This window comes from Glycine soja, chromosome 10 (genome assembly GCF_004193775.1).
Source record: "Glycine soja cultivar W05 chromosome 10, ASM419377v2, whole genome shotgun sequence".
Classification (NCBI taxonomy): domain Eukaryota; kingdom Viridiplantae; phylum Streptophyta; class Magnoliopsida; order Fabales; family Fabaceae; genus Glycine; species Glycine soja.
Window position 1 is genome coordinate 12,701,759 of NC_041011.1, and position 27,578 is coordinate 12,729,336.

The 27,578-nt window shown below is 42.5% G+C and overlaps 1 protein-coding gene and 1 pseudogene across 1 annotated transcript; both read right to left on the bottom strand.

The window, feature by feature from the left end:
* Positions 1–106: 106 nt before the first annotated feature.
* On the bottom strand, positions 107–3,342 carry LOC114371418 (germin-like protein subfamily 1 member 7). Its single transcript, XM_028328872.1, has 2 exons — positions 2,928–3,342; positions 107–240 (listed from the first exon to the last, which is right to left on the bottom strand). Exons 1-2 carry the CDS (start codon positions 3,340–3,342, stop codon positions 107–109), a joined length of 549 nt encoding a protein of 182 aa, XP_028184673.1.
* Positions 3,329–27,321, bottom strand: LOC114371419 (annotated as a pseudogene).
* Between the last annotated feature and the right edge of the window lie 257 nt (positions 27,322–27,578).

The following is a 27,578-nucleotide window of genomic DNA, read 5'->3' on the forward strand; positions in this document are numbered from 1 at the left end:
ACATTAAATTTTATTTATTAGGTCTGTTGTATAGGGTGATTGAAACAATAAAGTAATAAATTATATAGTAACAAGCTAGTGTGAAATACTCGTCCATACTCCCAAATCAGTTATTGTTGTCATACCAAGATTTCTTTTCAAGATAATCAATTATGCTCTTGTCCACCTCGAAAGCTTTGGTGAGAACCTCAGAAGAAATAGGTGGATTAGCTTTAAACAAAGCATTGGAAATAGTGATGCCTCCTACATTTTGACTGCTAAGACCAGCAATGGCGGCAACATTGCCATATCCAACATTGAGTTGGAAATGAATGAGACCAATTGGGAACACAAACACATCACCCATGTTCAGCACTTTGTTGAAGAGGCGATTTCCATCTTGATTGGAAGTCACAAATCCAATATAGAGAGTACCCTCAAGGACTATAAGGATCATAGTGCCTCGAGGGTGAGTGTGGGGAGTGTTCAAACCCTTTGGGAGCATTCTCTAAAGGGGAATTTTCTCTTAATATTCAAAGCGAATTTGAGATGTCAATGATGGGAGATTTAAACTACTTCCTTGGGCTACAAATTAAGCAAACCAACGAAGGCATATTTGTCAACCAAGCCAAGTACTGCAAAGAACTGATCAAAAGATTTGGGATGGAAAATTCAAAGCACATGGCCACACCCATGAGCACTGGTTGTTACTTAGATAAAGATGAATCTGGTCAGTCTATAGACATGAAACAATATCGATGTATGATTGGATCTTTTCTCTATTTATCTGCCAGTAGACCAGACATCATGTTTAGTGTATGCATGTGTGCTAGATTCCAATCCAATCCCAAACAATCACACTTGAGTGCAGTAAAAAGGATTATCAGATATCTCTTAGGAACTATTAACCTAGGATTATGGTATCCTAAAAACTCTACATGCAACTTAATAGGTTATTCTGATTCTGATTTTGCCGGATCCAAAACTGACAGGAAAAGCACTAGTAGAACTTGCCAATTTATAGAATACGTAGAAACTAAAAATCAACTTGCTGACATCTTCACCAAACCTCTCCCAAAGGAAACATTCTTTGTCATTAGAAGAGAACTTGGTCTTTTAAATGCTAGTGACTTAGATAAATAGGTGTTCATTGTGTTTTTGTTTTGTTGCTATGTTTGTTAGCATATGATATATGACTATGACTGAAATTTATGAATGTGTTATTAAAATTATGTTTTGTGTATGTTTTAGAATTATTTATGTATGATTTTATTTTTTCACGCACTTTGGCTTTTTGATGTTGCCAAAGGGGGAGAGAAAAATGGGTATTTTAGAAATCAAGATATTATATTTACTAAGTTTTTAAATTATGCATAAATTCAAAAAGAAAGGGGGAGAAAGAGATGAGTGAACGATAGATCAAATATTGCATATATTCTCTTGATTTCAGGATTTGTCATCATCAAAAAGGGGGAGATTGTAGAATCAAAGCTTCCAAGATTATTTTGATGATGCCAAAGATTATTAAAGATCCATTCAAACAAGATTAAAGAAATCAAGAAGATTCAAGAGAAGACTCAAGATATGCAAGAACCTCAAGAAAAGCATCAAGATAAGTATAAAAAGAATTTTTCAAAGAAAAGATTGAATAACACAATTTGTCCAAAAAAAAAATTTCAAAGAAAAATCTTTTACCATAGTTTTTACTCTCTGGTAATCGATTACCATAAGGCAGTAATCAATTACCAGAAGCCCAAAATAGTTTTATAACTGTTTTACAAAGTAGTAATCGATTACCATGAGCATGTAATCGATTACCAATATTTTTGAACATTGAATTTCAAATCTCAAGTGTCACAACTTGTGACAAAATATTTTCAAAATAATGTAATCGATTACACAATATTTGTAATCGATTACTAGTGGTTTTTGAATGTTGGATTTCAAATCTCAACATGAAGAGTCACAACTTTTGATAAAATAAACTGTGTAGTCGATTACACCATTATGGTAATCGATTACCAGTGACTGGTTTTGAAAAATTGCCAAGAGTCACAACTTTTAAAGTGACTGGTTTTTGCCACGAGTCACAACTTTTTAAAAGTGATTGGTTTTGAAGAAATTGCCAAAAGTCACAACTTTTAACATGGTTTCTTCAAGAGCCATCAAATGGCTATAAATATGTGACCATGGCATGAATTTAAAAATGAAGATTTCTCAACTTCTTTCTAAGAGTTTTTTGTTCAACACTTGCTTTGTCAAGAAAAGTTCATTGGGCAAAAGCTTGTGCTATTCTATTTTCTTCCTTTCCTCCATTATTACAAAAAGCTTTTCAAGAGACCTACTCTTGGTGACTGTTTTCAAGAGACGGTCTTCTTGGTTGCAAACACTGAACACAAGGGACCAACGTTCCTTGGGTTCATTGCAAGAAGCAGGATTTGCTTCTTGGTTGATCACTGGACACAAACGACCAATGTCTTTTGGGTTCATTGCAAGAAGTGGGTATAACTTCTTGGTTGTTATCACTGGACACAAGGGGCCAATGCTCCTTGGGGTTCATTGCAAGAAGTGGGAATAATTTCTTGGTTGTAATCACTGAACACAAAGGAGGGAAGTCCTTTGTGGTTCATTGCTTGTAAAGGATTTTACAAGGATAGTGGAAATCTCAAGCGGGTTGCTTGGGAACTGGACGTAGGCACAGGTTGTGGCCGAACCAATATAAATCCTGTTTTGCATTCTCTCTTTCCTTAATCTCTTTTACTTTCTGTTGTGTTTATATTTCTTTAAGTTTACTTCTTCTTATTTGTTATTCAAGTAACTTACAATTAAAGAAATAATTGAATCTAGGGAATATCTAAGAAAGGGAAATTTTCAATTAGGAATAGTCAACGGAATCTTAATTCAACCCCCCCTTCTTAAAATTTCTGAGGCCACTTGTTCAACAATGCCTCCTACATTTTGACTGCTAAGACCAGCAATGGTGGCAGCATTGCCATATCCCACATTGAGTTGGAAATGAATGAGACCAATTGGGAACACAAACACATCATCCTTGTTCAGCACTTTGTTGAAGAGGCGATTTCCATCTTGATTGGAAGTCACAAATCCAACATAGAGAGTACCCTCAAGGACTATAAGGATCGCAGTGCCCCGAGGGTGAGTGTGGGGAGCGTTCAAACCCTTTGGTGTGAAATCTATGTGAGCCAAATCTATGCCCAACGTGTTTAGTCCCAGTAGTTGATCAACAGACACTTGAGTCACGTTTGAACCTATATGTCTGAAGAAGTCTTCAGCTTTCACAAGCTTGGGATCTTTGTTGAACTTTCCATTCACAAATACTAAAAAATATTTAACATCATACATTGAGTAACAACTCTAAGCAATAAAAGAGATATGTATATGTACTGCTCCATGAGTGGTAATTAAATTAAATATCAGTTTTCCTTCTTTTCATCTTTTCCCTTTCTTCAGAGAACCTCATAATAAAAATGTGTAGGAGCTCAATCCACAGCACAGTACCTTCATTGTATAGTCACAGCCATAAGTGTAGTGAATTATGTATGTCTTGCCAATTTCTTTCTCCCATGGAGGTTGACACGCATAATAACAAACAAGTGTTAGTAAATTTGAAGATGGAGAGTGCTTGTGGTGAATTCAGTTTATACAGACAATGTAAGTATGCATTTTAGTGTAATGTTAGAAAATGAAAAGCAATGAAGGATAGTCCAAAAACCTTCAAATTGTAATAATAAGAAGAAAAAAAAGTCTAGGTTGACAATGGAAAAATGAATACAACATTATTCTCGTACAATTCTATGTGACTTCTATATCATGTTACATACATTAACAAGGAAGTATGCAAAATGTAGTACACTTTTTTTTTTTTAAAAAAATCGACATTTTAGAATTTTATCTTTTCTTTATTTAAATATATGGTTTAGGTTGCACTTAAACAAGCTTCAATAAGCCTAGTTTGGATTAGCTTATAAGAACATTTTCATTATAAAACCTTAGTGTTGAAACTTTTCCAAGAAAAATATCAAACTCCTAAGTTTATAGTGCTTATGAAGAAGTTGGATAAGTGAGCTCCTAAAACAGTTGGAATGCATAAATTGATTTTATCGTGTGCAAGAAGTTTGATTTATTTTATTTTATTTCCTACTTATTAAATTTTTTATCTAGACTACTACTATTGGTCATTTAAATGGCTATACGGGACTAATGTGTTTTACTTGAGGAGGTCTAGTAGTAGTGTATGATACCAATTCTTAAATATTGTTCTAAGCTTATTCACTATTACATATTAACATGAAGTCCTTGTATAATTTACTTATTAATACTGGCCATCAGAAAAAAATAAAAATAAAAGAGAGAACCTTATTGAACCTGAATCATGAAGTCCTTGTGTAATATGTTACGAACACCATGAAGAGTAGATGCAACAACATAAGCATACCTAAAACAATGATACAAAAGAAAAACATAAAAAAAGTCAAGTGAGGTTAAGAAAAGATATTAGTATGGACAAGAGAAAGAAAGCAAATAAAGTTACATTTCAAGCATCCATCCAAAAGCTTTATCAGTTTCAGGATCCTTCGTTGCCAGAGAAACATTCATCCAAGTGGGAGCAATCTTCTTGAGGAATTCCTAACATGTTTTCCACAAAAAATTAAAAAAAAGGCCCAAAATAAAGAGTATTCATTATTATCAAAGAAAATTATTTTGACCGATACCTTCCTAACAATAACAGGTGAATTCCCAATTGGATCAATATTGGTTATTGGTCCCTTCTCCTCAAGAAAGTACTTCCTTAGCACCGTTTCATACTTCTTAGGCTCAATGTAAAAGAAAGGGAATGCAGCTCCTAGCCCATCTCTGGCTAAGTTGAGTATAGGTTTGACAATTATATGATCTGGCTCTGACATCAATATGTAATTGATATACAAAACTAACAAAAGTCAAAACCAAAATCCCAAATGTCGCAACCTACCCTTCGGCGGGAGGGCGACGCGTGACTCGCGGGATGCGTGTTCCACGAAAGGAATACGCGCGGAGTCGCCACCAATGTTTATTTGAGGAAAACGTCGGAAAAACCGGAAAAGATGTGATCTACGAACTTTTAAGTGAAAGGTTCGGGAGTTGTATTTACGCACGAGGAAGGTATTAGCACCCCCCACGTCCGTCCCAAGGGACGGCAGCCTTTAATCGAATGTGCAAACATGACCTTGATTTTTATGTTCCCTTTTTATGTCTTTATATCCTTTATACCTTTTTTTATTTTTTTCTCTTTTTGTGGTCGACAAGGGTGTTTCCCTTTGCTCCTACGTATTCCTCAATTGCGATGAGGAAATCAGACCTACGTAGTTCTTTCTTATCAAGTGATTCTTTTTTACTTAAAAGGTGATCATTTTAAGGCGTTGGACCTTGAAAATGATCCATTTTACTTAGTAAGAAATTGAAATGATAAACTTCAAAAACCTATTTTTATGGACGAGCTTGACTAGGCGAGTTGATTTTAGCCTTAGTTTCACTTTAGTTATTAGTCAATTCAATTAAGAATGAGAAATCCCAAAGAGAAAATGTCCGATTGATTTTTCGCTTTATTTTACTAAAAGACGTTTTTTGATTATTATATTATTATTTTACCTCTTTTTTTTTTATTTCCAACGTGGTTACGGCACGACCGAACGGTCGGAATTCATTTTAACCGAAGTTAACGGATAATACAATTCAAACGATCGGTGGAAATTTATTTTATTTTTAGGTTAAGCGAGAAATGACTTAAATAAAATGGCTTAAGCACGTCAAAAGGGGGTATAAAAAGTAAATGAAACAAGAATAAAAATACACGAAACACAATGTGGACCACCACGGGTACATAGAATGAATCGAAAAGCTTGGTTCGAGGTACTTACCCGTTGAAGATCGAAGAACGATGAAGAACGAATGAAGAATGTCGAAGAACGGTCGAAACCTTTGCGAAATTTCTCACGGAAACGTTACGGAAACGTTTCGGAAGCGCCTCGGCTTGGATTTTCTTCACGGAAACAATTTTTCCAAGCAAATTCGAAAGAGAGAGAAGTGCCTAAGGGGCTGAACCCTTTTTCACTTCACTTTTCCCCCTATTTATAGAAAATTGGGGGAGAAGCTTGCCACCCAGCTCGCCCAGGCGAGCAGGGTTGCTTCCTCCAGAAGCAACAGCCTTCTGGAGGAATCTTCTGGAGGGCCCAAGTGGGCCTGGTTGCTATTTGCACCCCCATTTTTACTAAGTACACCCCCTGCCTTTTTTTGGTGATTCTTTTTTCGTAAAGTTACGGAAACTTACGAATTTCGTAACGATACTGGTTTTCTTTCCGTAATGTTACGGAACCTTGTGGATTACATAATCATCCCCTTTTTGACTTATGGAATATTACGGAACCTCACTAATTGTGCAACGATGCTTCCATTTGATTTCCGGTGTGTCACGGAACCTTACGGATTGTGCATCAATATTTTCTTTTGTTTTCCGGCATGTCCCGGAATTTCACAAATTGCCTAATGATGGGTGCCAAGCACCTCACAAGGACCAAACAAAAGTTGCATGTCATCAAGCAAAGGTCCCTGGACAAAATTAGGGTATGACAGTTGCCCCTCTTTACTTGTCTTTTATTGGAGATAAAAGGAAAGTAAAGATAAGACACTAATTTCGTTCCTCTCGGTTGACGAGAGTCGCGGGTGACCATAAAATTTCCGCATGCAAATGACTTGTTGTTCCCAGGGGAACAAAAGGTGCAGAAGACGATGTCAGTCTCTGCATGCTATCAAGCGTTCTGTCTTACAGATAGCAAAAGAATGTTTATACGGATAACCACTCGGGTATTTCCGCCCGTCAGCGTGACTCAAAAGTCAGTATGACAAATCTTGTAAGTGCGGAAGATGATGTAAATCTCCGCGTGTCAACGGGCTTGTCGGCCGCGATTGACGAAGGGCGCAGAATGACCATAATTTGTCTCTGCATGCCATCGGACACGACTGTGTCTGAATGGCAAAAGGGGTGCGGAATGACCATAATTTGTCTCCGCATGTCATCGGACCCGCCGCCTCTGGATGACAAAAGGGTGCAGAATGACCATAATTTGTCTCTGCGTGCCATCGGACACGACTATGTCTGAATGGCAAAAAGTGTGCGGAATGACCATAATTTGTCTCCGCATGTCATCGGGCCCGCCGCCTCTGGATGACAAAAGGGTGTAGAATGACCATAATTTGTCTCTGCGTGCCATCGGACACGACTGTGTCTGAATGGCAAAAGGGGTGCGGAATGACCATAATTTGTCTCCGCATGTCATCGGGCCCGCCGCCTCTGGATGACAAAAGGGTGCAGAATGACCATAATTTGTCTCTGCGTGCCATCGGACACGACTGTGTCTGAATGGCAAAAGGGGTGCGGAATGACCATAATTTGTCTCTGCATGTCATCGGGCCCGCCGCCTCTGGATGACAAAAGGGTGCAGAATGACCATAATTTGTCTCTGCGTGCCATCGGACACGACTGTGTCTGAATGGCAAAAGGTGTGCGGAATGACCATAATTTGTCTCCGCATGTCATCGGGCCCGCCGCCTCTGGATGACAAAAGGGTGCAGAATGACCATAATTTGTCTCTGCGTGCCATCGGACACGACTGTGTCTGAATGGCAAAAGGTGTGTGGAATGACCATAATTTGTCTCCGCATGTCATATGACCTCAGGGTCAGTATGACAGAGATTGTGGGGCGGCCGACAAAAGCAAGGCTCTTGCTCCTACGTATCCTCCAATGAGGAACTCAGACCTACGTAGTTCTGGATAACTTTGTGAGACTTGAAAAAGTCTCCACCGGAAGATGCTGACACCTCCGGAAAGGGCGCAAATGACCACATTGGCCTCTGCTCGTCAATCACACATGGGGTCACTGAATGACGAGGTGCGGATAACCGTAAGGTGTCTCCGCGGGCTACCAGCTCTTGGGTCATGACAACAAAAGGTGGTGTGGTCGACAAAAGCGAGGCTCTTGCTCCTACGTATCCTCCAATGAGGAACTCAGACCTACGTAGTTCTGGATAACTTGTGAGACTTGAAAAAGTCTCGGTGTTTTCTCCACTAAAATGCAAACATGCTTTAGCAAAGAGACAAATATTCCAACTGATTAGAGCAGCATATGCCTTTTTGAGTGAAAAACAATGCGTCTACCGGGGAAGGAGAGTATGCTGATGAAATTTTCTCATAACCATAAATGAGATTTTGGATGTTTAGCATTTCGTTTCTAAATGACCATTTAGAGGAAACACTGGGTTCGACAAAAATAGAAGAAATCCACTCAAAGTGTATCAATCTCGCACAGGTAAGTGTTTTATCCTAATTCCGAACCATAGATATGTCATGACTTGATTTTACAAATCATTTCCTATCAAATCAAAAATTACATGTATGATCATGGATCAATAGGACTTCCCTTGGGAATGGGTTCTTTTGGTGGGTTTTTTTTTTTCGGCTTTTGTGTGTTTTTTTTTGCCTTTTTTCTTTTTCTGTTTTTGTTTAGTGCGGGGCGAAAAAGTCGCCGACGCAAAGGATTTTGGTTGGTAATTAAAGGGAGAAGACCACTTTAGTTCGTGGTTTCCTTTCCTTCTTTTTGTTCATTTGGTGACAATTCTGTATTGTTCAGATATTGTCTGGTCCAAAGACCTTTCTGCACATTTCTTCTGTTTTCTTTCGATCCTTGATCAAGAGCTTTCTTTCCTTCCTTTTTACTTTCTCCCATTCTTTGGCTGGGAATTTTCTTTCTTTTCTTTTCGCTTTCTCCCACTCTTTGATTGGGAATTTCCTTTCCTCTCTTTTTTTCTTTGATTGGAAATTTTCCTTCTCTCCTTTTTTGCTTTCTCTTTGATTGGAAATTTTCCTTCTCTTTTTTCTCTTTGATTGGAAATTTTCCTTCTCTTTTTTTTCTCTTTGATTGGAAATTTTCCTTCTCTTTTTTTTCTCTTTGATTGGAAATTTTCCTTCTCTTTTTCTTCTCTTCCGAGGGTAAGGATTGACATTCTCACCCTGGGTCAAGGTTTATGGTGAGTTAGGATTTTGGCTCAAGGCTTGTAGAATGGCTAGTCATGATACATGTCAGGGTTTGGGTTTGGTTCAAGGATAAAAAGGGATGCCCCACATTATTTCCATGACACAAATACAAAAATGATGATTTGGAAACTTTATGCAAAACTGGTCATGCATGCACCTATGTGGACACTCAAGTGTCAAATTTTTATGGTCATGTGATGCTAGGGCTCAGGATTCATTTCCTCTATTTTAGTCAACCCAATGTTTCCAAAATATGTTCTTTTATCAATTTGTGCATTCATCCGAGTCCATTTCAGGTACTCGGGAAAATTTCATAGCATTCACCCTTCAGGTGTACACACATTTTTTCAAAAACTAGCTATGATCGGCGAATTTCCCAAAGAAGAGTTGGAAGTCATCTCTTTTCAAAAGCATGTCGGTTTTTCAGCTAAACAACTTATTTCTCTTTTCTTTTTCCTCTCTTTTTCATTTTTTTTATTTTTAATTTTTATCATGATTTTTGTTTGTTTTATTATTTATTTTTTTTGGACGATGTTCCTAAACGAAGAACTCTACACGGTTCCAGAATTTCAAACATCATTGATAGTAATGATATAAACACTAACGCAACAATCCAAACAAAAATGTATGCGCTGTACAAATGACAATCGAAACAACAAAAACAAACACTAGTCTCTCAAGTCAAAAAAACATAAAAATGATAAAAGAAATATGAAAGAAAACATGAATCTGGGGATCTCCCAGTCATGTAGCTCCACTCCCTCCCAAGAAGTCAAGCAAATCGGCCATCTCCTCGTCCTCATGGGCCTCCTCTCCATCGCCGGGAGCTTCTGGGGGCGCCTCTCCTGCTTGGGCCTCGGGCCAATCCCCGGGCCATGCGACCTCTGCCCTGAACTGGTCTGGAGTAGGGCATGAAAAAGAAGCGAAGCCCTGGCTCTACATGCTGAGGCTCAGCTGGTACAGACAATCATGGGTCTGTACATGTGCCCGGTGGTTGGCCGCCTGCTGGCGAACCAAATGCCGTAAATACTGCTCCATGTCAAATGACCCAGCCGGGCCAGCCTGATGAGGTGGTGGTGGCGCGCCCGCGGCCTGTGGAGCATTCCCCTGAGCCTGTCTCTGGGTGCAGTACTTCTCAATAAAAGCCCGGGTGATGGGCGGCCGAATCACCTTGGTAGGTGCCACGGGGACTCCGAACGACTGGCAGAGTCCTGTGATCAGCGCGGGAAATCCCAGGGCCCTGTTGGACTTATCTGGATCCAAAGGGTGCCTGGTAGGCGCCATACCTGCAAAAATATAGATGGCATCAGCGATTAACTGAGCCACATGGATGCTCATCCGCGTCAGGATGGCGTACACCAGCTGACACTTCGGCAGGGGGAGGTCGGAATTATGGTCGGTTGGCAGGATGTTGCTGAGCAGCAAAGTCATCCATATCTGAGTCAGGGTGGTCATGTTGGTGCGCATAATTCGCACTCGCCTCCCTGCAGCAGTCCGGGCAAAATCCTGCCCCGGTATACATAGCAACTGGGCGATGGTCTTCTCATCGAACCCATTAGACCGGTTCCTCCTCTGGCCATACTCGCACTCCTGGCCCTCTTCCAGCACCAACGGATATCCCAGGAGCTGGCCGATAGCATCTGCATCAAACGGGATCCACTGACCCCTCACCCAGGACCTCATGTCACGCACGCCCTCCTCTGTTGGCCAAGCATTGGCATAAAACTCAAGGACTACTTCTGGATCGAACTTGGCCATGGGGGTAACCAGTGATGCCCACCACCGGCGACCTATCTCCTCCTGGAAATCAGTATACTCGTCATCCCTGAGCTGGACGCGTCGCTCCCGGAGAAATGACCATCCCTTGATGGCCTCGAAGCGCTGCTGGTGTACAGCGCTCCTAAAGCGGTGACTGTCATACTCAGGAGCAGAACTAGTTCCTTCGGCCGCCTTGTCCTTCCTGGACCTCTTTGAGGCAAGCTTCCTCGGGGCCATTTTCTGCGAAGGCAAACATTTGGAAAGTTAGTTTTACCAAGAAATGCTACTCTTAAAACAAAAATGGCATACAACCTCCTCCAATAAACACAAACATCAATGTAAATTTAGAGCAAACTCATGCACATACTTCCTTACGAACATTCACTCGCACAAGATATTCTTCTAACTAAGAAAAATGCACCCATGCACAATCAAGGCACCTTCGTTACCTAGATTATTTATATGTACTTCCAAGGTGTATTTGCTACCTACATCACATGCATTTCCTTGGCTAAATTTACATACATGCATACTCAAAGCATCTTGGCTACCAAAAATTGCACACGTGCACATTCTGGTATTTCTAATACCTATGCATATACAAAATTTGTGATGAATCTTGGCTATCTACACAATAAGGTGCTACATTTCATGCTTTATTCAAGTATTTTTGCTACCTAAAGCCGCATGCAAATTCAAGTATATTTCCTTTTGCTGACTAAAATTGTATTCAAATTAAAAGGTATTTCTGTAAGGCATTTTCTTTACATAACATGCAACATATATATATTTTTTGTGAGACATTTTGACTACCAAAAATTACATGTACATACATCCAAGTATTTTGCTACCACACCCAAAGTGTAAATTGCCAAAGGTATTTTGCTACCTATTCTAAACCTACACATTTATGATGAGCAAAATTCCTAAACATCTAGGCGTAGGGAAATTATTGTAGCGTGGCTCATAGCTGATTGCCGGCCAAAAAGGGTAACTTTACCCAATATGCACCCCCTCTTGCGTTCTTTTGCATAAAAACTTTGGTTCCTAGGCCTAGGATATATGTGGGGCAATTACTCTAGCCCTTTCGGAACTGAATGCATGTCCCAAAAATAGAAAATATGTGCAAACCAAAATGCCCCATGGGTTGTTTCCCTATGAAAATCACGCGCTAATGCCATTGAGGCATTTCACCGAACACTTGGTGGGCGCGCGTTTAGGCATTAATAGCAAGAGAACGGGGACAATGTGGCATGTCCCATTGCTTCAAAATGCATTATAGGCCTAGGGCCATCTCATACAAACCCCTAATTCAAACCAATCAAGCAAGAAAACAAACCAAAATTGCCCCACATATTTGAGCACATTCCCACAATTTAGAGCACCAAAAGGAGATCAAAATACACCAAGGAAAAGCTAGAAAGCTTAAGGATGGAATACTTACTTGTTGGTGATGAATAAAAGCGCAAAACGGAATCGAAGAATGCGAAAAGTAGAGATCCTAGGGCTGCAAACTCGTAAATTCCGTGGGTATGGCTTTTGAAAGGGGGGAAAAGAAGTTTTTGAATCCAAAAACGTCCCCCCTTTCGTCACTTTTATATTTTGGTGCAGGGGTTGCTCGCCCAGGCGAGCTAACCTGCACTTTTTTTTTTTTTGAGAGGAACATTAACCATGTCCCCTCCTTCCTTATGGGTCAGTGTTTTGCCTATTTGAGCCTACTCAAGTTAGAATTAGGCATTAATTACTAAAAACAAACAATGGTAGTAAAATACTGCGAATCCAAAGGATACTGGGCTGCCTTGCGCGGCGTTCTCTGCTTGTTTAGCGCAGAGAAGGGGAAACGATCGGTCGGTTGTGACCCCATCCCCACTTGCATCCGTTCCTAAGTACCTGCAAGTAATAAACAACCAGGTATGGCCAATCTTGACCGCGTCGTTGTCTTACCTTGATTGGTTTCTACTGTTCATGTTTTGTCCCCACCCCAGAAGGTAGCTCAAGATGATCCTGCCCCTGTTTTACCACAACAATATGCATGTGTATGCGTATGCATGAATGTTTTCAAACGCAGCAAATTTTAGTGAAAGTTGGTTTAGGTTCAATTTTAATTAAGCGCTTGGGGCATCCCATGAACTGAGCAGAAGGGCTCAGGTGATCACAAATTAACGCAAGGTTTGAAACCAGCGTGAGGGCTAAAGCCTCGAATCCACGTTCATTTCTTTGAAAGATTGTAACGAGAGATACAGTAGACGGGGAATCCCTGGGGGAAATCCAGAAAACACATAAAGATAAAGAACATGCAGCGACATCCTTAATTGCCCCAGATTCTAAGCATAATATCGCTTGACGACATCAGAATTCACGGGTGAAGGTAGCTCTTCGCCATCCATGTTGGTAAGCACCAGGGCTCCTCCGGAAAAAGCCCTCTTCACAACAAAAGGCCCTTCGTAGTTTGGGGCCCATTTTCCTCGATTGTCCTTGACAGCATGGGACATTTTCTTTAGCACAAGGTCTCCCTCATGGAACTTGCGCAAGCGTACCTTCTTGTCGAATGCACTCTTCATTCTTTGCTGGTACAAGCGCCCATGACTCATGGCCGTTAAGCGCTTACCCTCAATGAGGTTGAGCTGGTCATAGCGCGTTTGAGCACACTCTGACTCCTTTAATCCGGATTCTGCCAAGATCCTTAATGACGGGACTTCTACCTCAAACGGTAACACAGCCTCTATCCCATATACCAATGAGAACGGCGTTGCCCCAGTTGACGTTCGCACTGAAGTTCGGTAACCATGTAACGCGAACGGGAGCATTTCGTGCCAATCTCTGTATGACACGGTCATCTTTTGGATAATCTTTTTGATATTCTTATTGGCCGCTTCCACGGCTCCATTCATCTTTGGCCGGTAGGGTGTGGAATTGTGATGCTGGATTTTAAACTCCTCGCACATTTCCCCCATCATCTTGTTATTCAGGTTGGTGCCGTTGTCCGTGATAATCTTCCTTGGCAAACCATATCGGCAGATGATCTCTTTCTTAATGAACCTGACCACCACACCCCTCGTGACATTGGTATAGGAGGCCGCCTCGACCCACTTGGTAAAATAATCTATCGCTACGAGGATGAAGCGATGACCATTCGAGGCCTTGGGCTCAATGGCCCCGATGACATCTATTCCCCACATGGAGAAAGGCTAAGGGGCGGACATGACATTCAGAGGATGTGGTGGAGCATTGACATTATCTGCGAACGCTTGACATTTGTGGCATTTCCTCACATGGACACAACAATCACTTTCCATGGTAAGCCAGTAATAACCTGCTCTTAGGATCTTCCTGGCCATAGCATGCCCGTTGGCGTGCGTTCCAAACGAGCCCTCATGGACTTCCTCGATCATGTGATTTGCCTCCCAGGCATCCACACACCGCAGGAGTGTCATGTCGTGATTTCTCTTATACAGTATGCTTCCGCTCATGAAGAAACCGGCTGCCAACCTTCTCAATGTCCTCTTATCAATGTCGGTAATCTCTGGCGGGTATTCTTTGCTTACGACATATCGCTTGATGTCGAAATACCAAGGCTTTCCGTCCCGTTCCTCTTCTACTTGGCAACAATGCGCGGGTTTGCCACGACACCAAAATTCAATGTAGGGTAGATCCTCGTGCGGCGTTAGCTGGAACATAGACGCCAAAGTAGCAAGCGCATCCGCCATTTGATTTTCCTCGCAGGGAACATGATGGAAGGAGATCTCATCAAAGGTCTTAGCCAATTCCTTGATATAGGCTTTGTAGGGTATCATCTTGGGATCTCTAGTTTCCCATTCCCCTCTCAGCTGATGGATTACCAACGCTGAGTCGCCGTACACCTTGAGTAGTTTGACATTGGAGTCAATTGCTGCCTGGACGGCTAGGGCACATGCTTCATATTCAGCCATGTTGTTGGTGCAGTCGAATCCTAGCCTGGCTGTGAAAGGTACACATTGATTGTCCGGAGAGACCAATACTGCCCCAACGCCGTGGCCTAGAATGTTTGACGCTCCGTCAAACCATACGGTCCATTTGTCCCGATCTTCGTCCAATTTTTCCTCAAACAAGGCCATGATGTCCTCATCCGGGAATTCAGGATGCATGGGCTGATAGTCGTTAAGAGGCTGTTGAGCCAAATAATCTGCTAAGGCGCTTCCTTTTATCGCCTTTTGGGTGACGTAAACTATATCAAACTCGAATAGCAGGACTTGCCACCGGGCGATTCGTCCCGTGAGAGCTGGCTTTTCAAAGATGTACTTAACCGGGTCCATCTTGGATATCAACCAGGTAGTATGGCTCAACATGTACTGCCTTAGGCGATGGGATGCCCATACTAAAGCACAACACGTTCTTTCGAGCAAGGAGTAATTCATTTCACAGGTCGTGAACTTCTTACTTAGGTAGTAAACAGCGCGCTCTTTCTTTCCGGATTCGTCATGTTGCCCCAGCATACACCCCATTGACTCGTCTAAGATTGTCATGTACAAGATGAGAGGCCTTCCAGGTACTGGTGGCATAAGCACGGGAGGATTCATAAGGCACTTCTTGATCCTTCCAAAAGCCTCTTGGCAATCCTCATTCTAGCGATCAGTTTGGTTTTTGCGTAAGAGCTTGAACAATGGCTCACAAATGGCGGTGAGCTGCGATATGAATCTGGCAATATAATTCAAGCGTCCCAGGAAGCCTCGGACTTGCCTCTCAGTACGGGGTTCTGGCATCTCAAGGATGGCCTTCACCTTTTCGGGGTCTACCTCTATCCCTTTCTGGCTCACGATGAAACCAAGCAATTTCCCTGATTTGACCCCAAAGGTACACTTGGCGGGGTTCAACCTTAATTGATATTTCTTAAGCCTTTCGAACAACTTCCGCAGGTTGACAAGGTGCTCTTCCTCGGATTTAGATTTAGCAATTATGTCGTCCATGTAGACCTCGATCTCTTGATGCATCATATCATGGAACAAAGCTACCATGGCCCGTTGATAAGTTGCTCCGGCATTCTTGAGTCCAAAGGACATCACCTTGTAACAGAACGTCCCCGACAGGGTGACGAAGGTAGTCTTTTCCATATCCTCTGGCGCCATCTTTATCTGATTGTAACCGGAGAAACCGTCCATGAAGGAAAATAAAGCGAAATTGGCCGTGTTATCCACGAGGATATCGATGTGTGGCAAAGGAAAATTGTCCTTGGGACTGGCCCGATTCAGGTCCCGATAATCCACACACATTTGTACTTTCCCATCTTTCTTAGGGACCGGTACAATGTTGGCAACCCATTCTGGATACCGAGCGACGGCCCGAAAACCAGCGTCAAATTGCTTCTTCACTTCTTCTTTTATCTTCAAGGATGTTTCGGGCTTCATCCTTCTCAGTTTCTGCTTTACCGGGGAACACTCGGGATTTAGAGGTAATCGGTGCTGTACAATGTCAGAACTCAAACCGGGCATATCTTGGTATGACCAAGCAAAGATGTCTTGGTAGTCCCTTAGCAGGATTATTAATTCTTCACGGATAGGTGCGGTAGTACCTGTGCCTATCTTTACTTCCCTTTTTCCACTGCCAATTCCCAAGTCTACTAGTTCTGTTTCTTCTTGATGAGGCCCCATTTCTTGGTCCTCATGGGCGACCATCCTTTCTAATTCTGGGGGAAGTCCCACATCCTCGTTCCCTTCATCTTCCGTTTGATTCGTTTCTTACTCGAAGTTGATAGGTGGGTCCCAGGTATTAGTACCTTCGGGGGACTCGTCATCGGATCTGCCGTTTCAGAAAAGAAGTAAGCATGCAAATGGATGAGAATGGGTAGAGACGTAGGAACAGATGAAGAAAGATCCTTGTATTATAAATTTAAAAAACAAAATACACAAAGCCTTAACCAAAAAAAACTCTAAAGCCTAGGCCCAACTATAGAGCTTTTAAAACCGTAAAGGTTTACATTATGCTCGCTACGTAAATGTCGGGGCGTTCCTCCACTCGCCAATTTCCCAGCTGGAAATCAGAAGGGCATGGTCGTACCAAATCCAATGTACTCGGAACATCATCCTCGTATATCGCGACCACTTGACCTTCGTCTCCCAGACCCGCGCTTATAAAGCTTCTACTTATGTGGCAGGGTGGGCTTCCTTCACTTTCTTGTCTCAACCGCGAGCTTTGACCCCCACTCTTCCTTCCCGCGATGCTTCTCTTTACATCAGCCGTCGTTGTCTTTGCCTAAACCCATTCCGGGTTCGTAACCGTTCCCCAACATAACTCGGGCCATCATTACTGCTGCATCGGACAGGCAAGCTTGCCCAGAGAAGGAATCCACGGAGGAAATGCTTACCACCTCGAAAGACTGGAAAGCGGTTTCTAATGACTCCTCTGCGGCCTCCACATAAGGCATAGAGGATGGGCAGCTCACCAAGATGTCTTCCTCGCCTGATACGATGACCAGATGCCCTTCCACTACGAATTTCAACTTTTGGTGGAGTGTAGAGGGAACAAATCCCACTGAGTGGATCCACGGGCGCCCCAACAGACAGCTGTAGGGGGGGGTTAATATCCATTATTTGGAAAGTAACTTGACAGGTGTGAGGGCCTATCTGTACTGGGAGATCGATCTCTCCCCTAACCTCTCGGCGGGTGCCGTCGAAGGCACGAACCACCATTGAACTCGGCTTTAAGTGGGAGGCATTGAATGGTAATTTCTCCAAAGTGCTCTTAGGCATCACGTTTAAACTGGAACCATTATCGATGAGCACTTTGGCTACGATATGGTCCATACACTTGACTGATACGTGTAAAGCTTTATTGTGCCCTCTCCCCTCGGCGGGGATTTCTTCTTCGGCGAAGGCGAGATAGTTGTTGGCAGTGATATTATTGACCAGCCCTCCGAAACCTTCTACCGAGATGTCTTGGGCCACATGGGCCTCGTTCAGAAGTTTTATTAGCAGAGCCCGATGAGGCTCGGAGCTCATGAGTAACTCCAACAGCGAGACCCTGGCCGGAGTTTTGTTGAGCTGTTTGATAACCTTGAATTCGCTCTGCTGAATTATACGGAGGAACTCACTGGCTTCTTCTAGCGGCACCTCCTTTTACCATCTTTTTTCTCCGGAAGACCTTTCGCCGGAATATCTTTATTCGAAGCGCGGGGTGCTTCACCATCTTGTTCCTCCACCACTTTTCCTTTCCCTTTGACGTTCGCGGGTTGGACTGGTAGGTCCGGAGGCGCAAACACACGACCGCTACGGGTCACACCACTCAGTCCCGTGATATTTGTTACCTTAGCCGACAACGAGCTGACATCGGTGGCTTCTTCTTCCTTCTCCCTCGGAGGTGTATAACTCCATGGGACTGCGTGGCTATTTTGGTATGGGAAAGGAACAGGTTTAGCTGCTAAGGGGTGTCCGGGTTTTTGCGAAGCTGTGCCCTTGGTGAAGTATATCACCAAGGGTTTGGGCTTCGCAACACTGCTCCCATCCTTGGACTGCATGCATATATGCTGCTCTTCTCTTCCTTCACTACCAACTTCCAGTCGACCTTGATCTATCATCCGCTGTAACAATTCCTCTACTCCCAAACACGTTTCCATGTCATGCAACTCGCCGAAATGCAGCAAACAAGAATCCTCCTTACGCCCACTATGGGGAATCACACCTCCCTTTTGTAGGGCCTCAAAGATAAACCTCCTAGGGGTTGCCACATCCTTTAAAGGTTTAGACCTGCGCGGCCTATCGGACTCAACGGCGTTAACCGCTCCCCCTCCATGATTGGCGAGCGGGTTGGTTCTCACATTGGGCCGATCCTCTTGGAAAGTCAGCCATCCAGCATCTATCAAATGTTGGACCTTGTATTTAAGGGCCAAGCATTTTTCAATGTAATGCCCCGGGACACCCCCATGGTACTTGCAAGTTGCGTTAGGGTCATACCACTTTGGGAAAGGGGGTTGGAGGACCTTTCCGGGAGTTACCACGGCCAAATGGTTGGCGATGAGGGACGACAAGAGGTCTTCGTACGTCATTGGGAGTGGGGTGAATTCTTGAAATGGCCTCGGAGGGAAGTTCCTTGTTGCGTTGGAATTACCGGCCGGGCGAGTTGTGTTCGGAGTTGGAACTTGGGGAGCTTCCCTCTGGGTGGGTGCCTTAGGCTGCACAGGTGTTGAACTGGAGGTGTTCCCGGTATGAGCCGAGAAGCTTGGGTGATGTTGAGCGTACTGATGGGTACCATGAGGTGTCTGCGGGGGTTTGACCCACGCGGGTGTTGAAGAGACTGCATGGGCATCTCCTTCCTTCCTTTTTGCCCCCGTTGTCCCGATTCTTTTGGCATTCGCACTCGTGGATGAAACGTAATCGAACTTTCCTCTTTTCAACCCTACCTCGATTCTTTCCCCGGCAAACACTAGGTTCGCGAAGCTGGATGGCATGTAACCTACTAGCTTCTCATAGTAGAACACTGGCAGAGTGTCTACCATCATGGTGATCATCTCTCTTTCTACCATGGGAGGAGCCACTTGTGCCGCTAGGTCTCTCCACCGCTGTACGTATTCTTTAAAGGTTTCGCCCTCTTTCTTGAACATATTCTACAGCTGAGTGCGATCGGGAGCCATATCGGAATTATACTGGTATTGCCTTAGGAAGGCAGTAATCAGATCCTTCCAAGTACGGATACGGGAAGCTTCCAAATTAGTGTACCAAACTACCGCGGCTCCGGCCAAGCTATCTTGAAAAAATTGTATTAATAGCTTCTCATCCTTAGAGTGTGCGCCCATCTTGCGACAGTACATCTTGAGATGGTTTTTTGGACAAGTTGTCCCTTTATACTTGTCGAAGTCTGGTACCTTGAACTTCAGGGGGATAACAACATCGGGTACTAAGCAAAGATCCGTCATGTCAGCGAACGGATAGTCCCCAAATCCTTCCACGACTCTCAATCTCTCCTCGAGGAGATCGAGCTTCCTCCTTTCTTCAGTTGCCGGGGGCGGTCCTTCCGTGGACAAAACTATTGGTTGTGTCGTGATGTTGGGCTGAGGCAACATGCTGGGTGCCGGCCCTTCGGGGATCGGGGGATAGAACTCGACATCCCTTCGAGCATAGTCTTGAGGGTCTTTGTGGACCTCGTCGGGCTGTTGAGGAGGTTCTCTTTCAAGGACGGGAGAAGCAATATGACCCGCATCGTCTTGCAGGACGGGTGGTGAGTAGTTGGGCGGCAATCCATAAGGGTAAGCCGCTCGGTTGTATCCCAGATGAGGGTTGCCATCGTGCCCCAGTGTGTCCCTTCCCCGTCCTACTATGTTTGAGGGAAGATGATGCGCAATTGCCAAGAGAGTTGGGTCTGCTTCGGCAGCCGAACTGACAGCGGCAGCGGTGGCCACGTTTTTCTCCATAAGCTGCCTCATTCCTAACATGGCCTCCATCATGGAAGCCATCTGTTCTTTCAGAGCCGACATGTCGGCTTTCATCTGTTCCTGTGTCTCCTCTTGATCACCCATCGTTCTAGATTTGGATCTGGTGCGATAGGGATGCCTTGTGGCGCGTTTAGTTATGGTGTTTTTCCCTAAAAAACCAAACGTGAGGAGTGGGTAAAGAAAGAAAGAATGCATGCTAGAGATAAAATGCGGGAGTGATTTGATTCGCACAAGCTTTTTTTTTGGAGTAAAAACATGGGACCAACTCATTTTATTTCAAAAAGTCGTATCTAGTCAAGGTCTGAGAGACCATACAAGTTTCCTAGCGATTTCTAATTATGTGGGTCATTAAGTCTATCATATGCTGACAATAGCCGAGAAGCCCATGAATTTCTTCGGGGGTGGAGTAGGTGTCCGCCATCACCTTGGCCTTGGCTAACAATCGGGGAAGTTCTTGACTCCCGTTCAAGGTAAGAGCAAACCGATCCATCCACATGGTTGCCTCTTGGTGTAAAGAGTCGATCACCCTTCCTCTAGCCTCTTTTTCCGCGTATACTTGGGCATACTCGTCCGCGACCCTATGCTCGTGGGTCGTGGCTAGACCTAACTCTTCTTGGTACTTGGCGATGATAGCTAGCATGTTGGTCTCCGTCTCGCATAAACGCTGAGACAAGCTCCTTTTGGACCTTGAACAGGCAACTAACTCCTCTTTCAAGACCATGCTATGTGCTCGCAACTGGTCCTTCTCTTCCCTTCGCAGCTTGAGTTCACTGTTGCTACCCCATAGAGCTCCGCGAAATTTGTTACGGCCATACTCTTCCTTGCGAGCCCTCTTGGTCTCTTGCGGTAGTTGCATTCTCTTCCCGTAATCCGGCACACTCCTTCCGGATATGTGTAGCGGCCAACTTGAACTTCTCCTTGGCAAGTTTCGCCTTTCCTAACTCGCTTTTGAGAGCTTGGACTTCTTCGTCCTCTTCCGGTGCTTCAAAACTCTCTTCGCCGACGACTTTTAACTTGACGAGCCAATCTAAACCTCGTATATGAACTTTCAGCCATTCATGGTAACCACCAATGATGCCATTACGAATGCTCCTAAGTTCTTGATCTTTCCTTAACGGGGTTTCCCATGCCTTATGGATTCTTTGTATAGCCTTGAAATTTTGCGCGCCGAAATCCCTCACAAGGAAAGGAGACATGCTTTCTTCCGTCGGTGCTCCCCTCATGGGGTACCCTAGTTGTCTTATAGCGAGCGCGGGATTGTAGTTAATACAACCCCTCGTTCCTATCAGCGGAATGTTTGGGTACCCTCCACATGAGAAAAGGACTCCCTCCTTTCCTTCCTTCCATCGGGGGAACCAAATGATTGTTCTACCTCCTATCCCAGCCAAAAGCTGGTCCCAATCTATTCTTCTCTTTTCAGTACACGAGTGATGGCTCTGGAGCGGACATGGCTGCCTCGTGTCTTGCTGGAACAGGTGTGAAACCAACCAAACACAGAGGGCGGGCAAGCAACAGATGATCCGTGCGCTACTCTTTTCGCACCTTCGGTTAAATGTGTCAAATAAATCTGCCAAGACAGCTACCACCGGACTTTCCTTGTTATGGTGGTATGCAAGGAAAGCGTCGATTGCTGCTAGGTCCACCAAACCATCTACGTTTGGAAAGAGGACGACCCCAAAAATTAGCAAAGCTAACACATCCATAAACGGGACCCAATCTCCTTGATTGGCCATACCCCTCGCCTTGTCTTCTAGGTACTTCCGTGGTAGGCCCGCTATGCCGTTTCGAGTCTGTTTTATGCGGTCCAAACCTCTTGCTGAATCCTTGACCACAGTTGCAATTCTGCTCAAAGAGGGGAGACACCCGGAGGAAAGGTATGGTTTTCTTCCCCCGAGAGGACATCCTAGAATTTCCTCAAATTCTTCAATGGTTGGTACCAATTGGAAGTCTCCGAACGTGAAGCATCTCAAAGGCTGGTCGTAGTATTGGGTGAGTGATGCAATGGCTTCTATGGATACCTCTACTATGGTCAACTCTAAGATCTTTCCGTAAGTCTTGCGGAAGGCTTGCATTTGGAGAGGTTCCATCAACCGCCCTAATTCCTTGATGCTGGTGGTATCTAGGCCTTTAACCTTGACTTGGTAAAACCTCTTGCCGATTTGATTTGTTCTCATGCTTACTAAGGTGAGACAAAAAGCTGGTGCAAATCAAAACTCCGATATCTCATGGGTGGAATGGATGAATGCATGAAGGAATGCATATGACACAGATGTAATTTAAGAATGCGGGTGCCCGGGACATTGTCTCCTTCTTAGACACAACATCTAGGGTAGCAAAGTGCCCCAACGTATGTATTTAAAACGGTGACCCGGAACCTCCGTTGATTTGTCTATAGAGGGGATCAAGACAGAACCCACATGCGATGCATATGAAAGAGGCGTAATGCGGGAATGTACATAGTATGACAATATTCACTGAACATAAGCAAAAGGGTATATGATACTTATGCATGGCAGTGTGAAAAATGGCACGCAGCGTATTTGCTCCGTGCCCCTATTTAAGGGACCTATAAGGGAGAGAACTAACTAGGCATTTAGTGATAACCCCCAAGGTAGTCATATCTCTCTTGATGGTTTCTAGAGGTATTATCCCCTTCGAAGAACATACAGCAGCAGTAGGGACTACTAGCAACAATATGTTTTCAAAGAGGAAAACTCTAGATGAGGGTTCACTGTAATCAAGCAAGTCGGAGACCTAGCATGATCACAGATTCACCTCCACTCCTTATGTTCCTATGAACCCGGGTATAGGGCCCTTTTTCAACTCACAGTGTGTGCAAATAGTGTTGGTGTTTGTGTGCATCAAATGAATAAATATTTACCTCATGCATACATTTTAAAACGCACTAAAAGCAACAAAGAGTTTATATACACAAGAACATAATGAAGGGAAACCAACAAAGGGGTAAGTCACGGTAAAACATTGCACAAGATTAAATGGCCTAACTCTCTAAAAATAGTCCCCAGTGGAGTCGCCAACTGTCGCAACCTACCCTTCGGCGGGAGGGCGACGCGTGACTCGCGGGATGCGTGTTCCACGAAAGGAATACGCGCGGAGTCGCCACCAACGTTTATTTGAGGAAAACGTTGGAAAAACCGGAAAAGATGTGATCTACGAACTTTTAAGTGAAAGGTTCGGGAGTTGTATTTACGCACGGGGAAGGTATTAGCCCCCCCACACGTCCGTCCCAAGGGACGGCAGCCTTTAATCGAATGTGCAAACATGACCTTGATTTTTATGTTCCCTTTTTATGTCTTTATATCCTTTATACCTTTTTTATATTTTTTTCTCTTTTTGTGGTCGACAAGGGTGTTTCCCTTTGCTCCTACGTATTCCTCAATTGCGATGAGGAAATCAGACCTACGTAGTTCTTTCTTATCAAGTGATTCTTTTTTACTTAAAAGGTGATCATTTTAAGGCGTTGGACCTTGAAAATGATCCATTTTACTTAGTAAGAAATTGAAATGATAAACTTCAAAAACCTATTTTTATGGACGAGCTTGACTAGGCGAGTTGATTTTAGCCTTAGTTTCACTTTAGGTATTAGTCAATTCAATTAAGAATGAGAAATCCCAAAGAGAAAATGTCCGATTGATTTTTCGCTTTATTTTACTAAAAGACGTTTTTTGATTATTATATTATTATTTTACCTCTTTTTTTTATTTCCAACGTGGTTACGGCACGACCGAACGGTCGGAATTCATTTTAACCGAAGTTAACGGATAATACAATTCAAACGATCGGTGGAAATTTATTTTATTTTTAGGTTAAGCGAGAAATGACTTAAATAAAATGGCTTAAGCACGTCAAAAGGGGGTATAAAAAGTAAATGAAACAAGAATAAAAATACACGAAACACAATGTGGACCACCACGGGTACATAGAATGAATCGAAAAGCTTGGTTCGAGGTACTTACCCGTTGAAGATCGAAGAACGATGAAGAACGAATGAAGAACGTCGAAGAACGGTCGAAACCTTCGCGAAATTCCTCACGGAAACGTTACGGAAATGTTTCGGAAGCGCCTCGGCTTGCATTTTCTTCACGGAAACAATTTTTCCAAGCAAATTCGAAAGAGAGAGAAGTGCCTAAGGGGCTGAACCCTTTTTCACTTCACTTCTCCCCCTATTTATAGAAAATTGGGGGAGAAGCTTGCCACCCAGCTCGCCCAGGCGAGCAGGGTTGCTTCCTCCAGAAGCAACAGCCTTCTGGAGGAATCTTCTGGAGGGCCCAAGTGGGCCTGGTTGCTATTTGCACCCCCATTTTTACTAAGTACACCCCCTGCCTTTTTTTGGTGATTCTTTTTTCGTAAAGTTACGGAAACTTACGAATTTCGTAACGATACTGGTTTTCTTTCCGTAATGTTACGGAACCTTGTGGATTACATAATCATCCCCTTTTTGACTTACGAAATATTACGGAACCTCACTAATTGTGCAACGATGCTTCCATTTGATTTCCGGTGTGTCACGGAACCTTACGGATTGTGCATCAATATTTTCTTTTGTTTTCCGGCATGTCCCGGAATTTCACAAATTGCCTAATGATGGGTGCCAAGCACCTCACAAGGACCAAACAAAAGTTGCATGTCATCAAGCAAAGGTCCCCGGACGAAATTAAGGTATGACACCAAGAGAGAACGAGAAAGATAGAGAAATGGATTCCAGCTTGGAATATGGAGATTAAGGTTAAACAAGTCATATTCTTCTTTAATATCTACTTCTTGAAGCCACTACATAAATGCCCATGGTCTGTTAAGGACTATGTAACCCTGTTATAGAGTAGAGATGAGTTAGAATTCATAAGAATAAGGAATAAACCAGTGATTTTGATCACTGAAAATGTGCCTTACAATTTACAAACAAGAAATTGACTTAAATTAATACGATTTTAGTCCTTCAATTATTCAAACCCATTTATGTTAGGAACTAGCCTCTCATAATCTAAATCTGGAACAAATATGTATACATTTCCAATAGCCATTTTTCCCCCTTTAGAAATCTTATAATTTGGATTCAAGACTAACCTAACCTTCAAAGATAATTCATGGGTGAGGATTCTCCCTCACTTATGCAGACTATTTGGTCGTATCACTTATCAATGCGAGATCTCTAACACATTCCCTTCATGCTGAGGATTGGACATCTCAAGTGTGAAGGATGGTCCATTAATGAGTGCTCCTATAGACCCAACAACTACCACTAGGATACATACAAAGATGTCCCCACATATATACATTATTTTGTCTATATCACTGGTTAATAAGATCTCTAACAAAGAATAAGTGAAATCATTCAGAAATTGAAGCAACCGTATAAACATTTCCTTTCTTTCTTTATTCTTTCATTTTGAATAGTCATAGTCATAGTAGTAGAGAAACATAACCCAACCCAACCAAAGCCAACAAATAACCCATAATCAAAACAGCACTTGAAGTTACCAAAAAGTCAACCTACGACCATTCATAGTTGTTGGATACAAGTTTAAAACTTTTTCACACTGTTAGAGCATTCCAACTAAATCCACACAATTTTTTCCTCCAAGAATAAGTGCATTCACACAAATCACCCAGAAACTCAAGCACCAATATAAAAATTTCAATTTTTTTATATAACTTTTTGCATAATCAGATCCACAGTTGTGAATTTCTAGCCTAAAACTTTTTCACACTGTTAGCCCATTCCAACTAAAATTCACACAAATCACTCAGAAACTCAACCCCCCACATAAAAATTCATTTCTTTAATATACCTTTTTGCATTATCACACCCATAGTTATGAATTTACAACCTAAAACTTTTTCACACTGTTCGACCATTCCAACTAAAATTCACACAACTTTTTTCTCCAATAACAAGTGCATTCACACAAATCACCCAGAAACTCAACCCCCCACATAAAAAAATAAAATAAAAAATCATTTTTTAACAACCTTTTACATAATCACAACACACAACCAAACCCATAAAAACACAATTTTGCAAGAACCAATTAAGAGGAATTCAAATTCAATTTAGAACCCTAAACCAAAACCAAAATCAAAACCAAACCTGATCCATTCCAACAGGCAAAGGCTAAGCAACAAAGTGGGGATCTCATCCATGAACTAGTCTGACTTCCCAGAGTGCAGGATCCTAGTGAACCCCCCATCCCAAATTCATCTCCTATTTCATCCCTTAACTTCTTGAACCAATAGTACATCACCCTGCACTGCCACGTGTTGTAGACAGAGTCAGAGGCAGTGACAACAGTGTGGAACAACAACCTATTCTTTACATTTTTTGGTGAATAGGTTCTTTTTTAGATAAATAGAGAGGCTTTCCATTTTCCAAATTGGAGCATGGATACAGAGACACATATCATGAAGAGATGACAATCAAGTTAGGCATGTAGGGTACTCAGTTAAATAAATGTTGTACAACTTTTGTTTGCTTTAATAATGAAATGAACATGATGAATGGTAGGTCATCTAAATAGTTGGAGAACAACAAGATAATGGAAAATGCGGCAACCACTAACACAAAATTGTAGACATTGGCCAGAGACAAATTTTGACGAGTTTAAACATGGGAAGAATCCTTTTGTTTGAAGGATGACATTGGGGTCAATGACATGTGTTATTATGTTTGTCTCACAATTACATATATATAGATTCCTATATTTGACAATAATGCATGATAGATATTTTGGATCAGAGAGGATAAATTGAATTATTGTCACTTAATTCGTTCATTTTTGTTTAATACCCTGCATCAGTGCTAATATAGATTTCTTTTCTGAATATATATGCATTAAATTCTATTAACTGACTAAAGAAGGTGGAAAATGCCAACAAGGATAACATATTGAACAATATAACATGAAGAGCTACATTGAAACTCTATTCAAAATGCATAAGTTAACTTTCTCAGCCACACATATTGCCTCTTATTGGTTGTAGGTACTACTATTTCAGTGGCATAGGAAGCTAAGGCGCTTTTATGTTGTTGTTGCTTGACTGAAGATAAAGTCATAAAATTTTTGTTGCTATTACCACACTCATAGTTATTGTTACAAACATCTTTGGAGATATGTATCTCATTTTGACACTTAATTAGATATTAGATTTTTGTTCATATATGACTATTCTTTAATATTAAAATTATGTGCATTCTGAGTGCCAGTATCACAGAACACAAAACATAGATCGAAGTTGGATTAAAGCACAACGCATAAGTGACGACTATCAGAAGGGGGTTGAAGATTTCTTGCAATTTGCACAACAAAATGCACTAGAATTAGTTGTAAATTATTTTTGTC

Bases quoted from the DNA above. Each gene is read 5' to 3' on its own strand.
- LOC114371418 (XM_028328872.1), bottom strand. From the start codon at position 3,342: ATGTATGATGTTAAATATTTTTTAGTATTTGTGAATGGAAAGTTCAAC. The intron at 241-2,927 runs GCATTGTTGAAC...AAAATGTAGGAG, and splicing joins TAGCAGTCAAAATGTAGGAG to GCATCACTATTTCCAATGCT.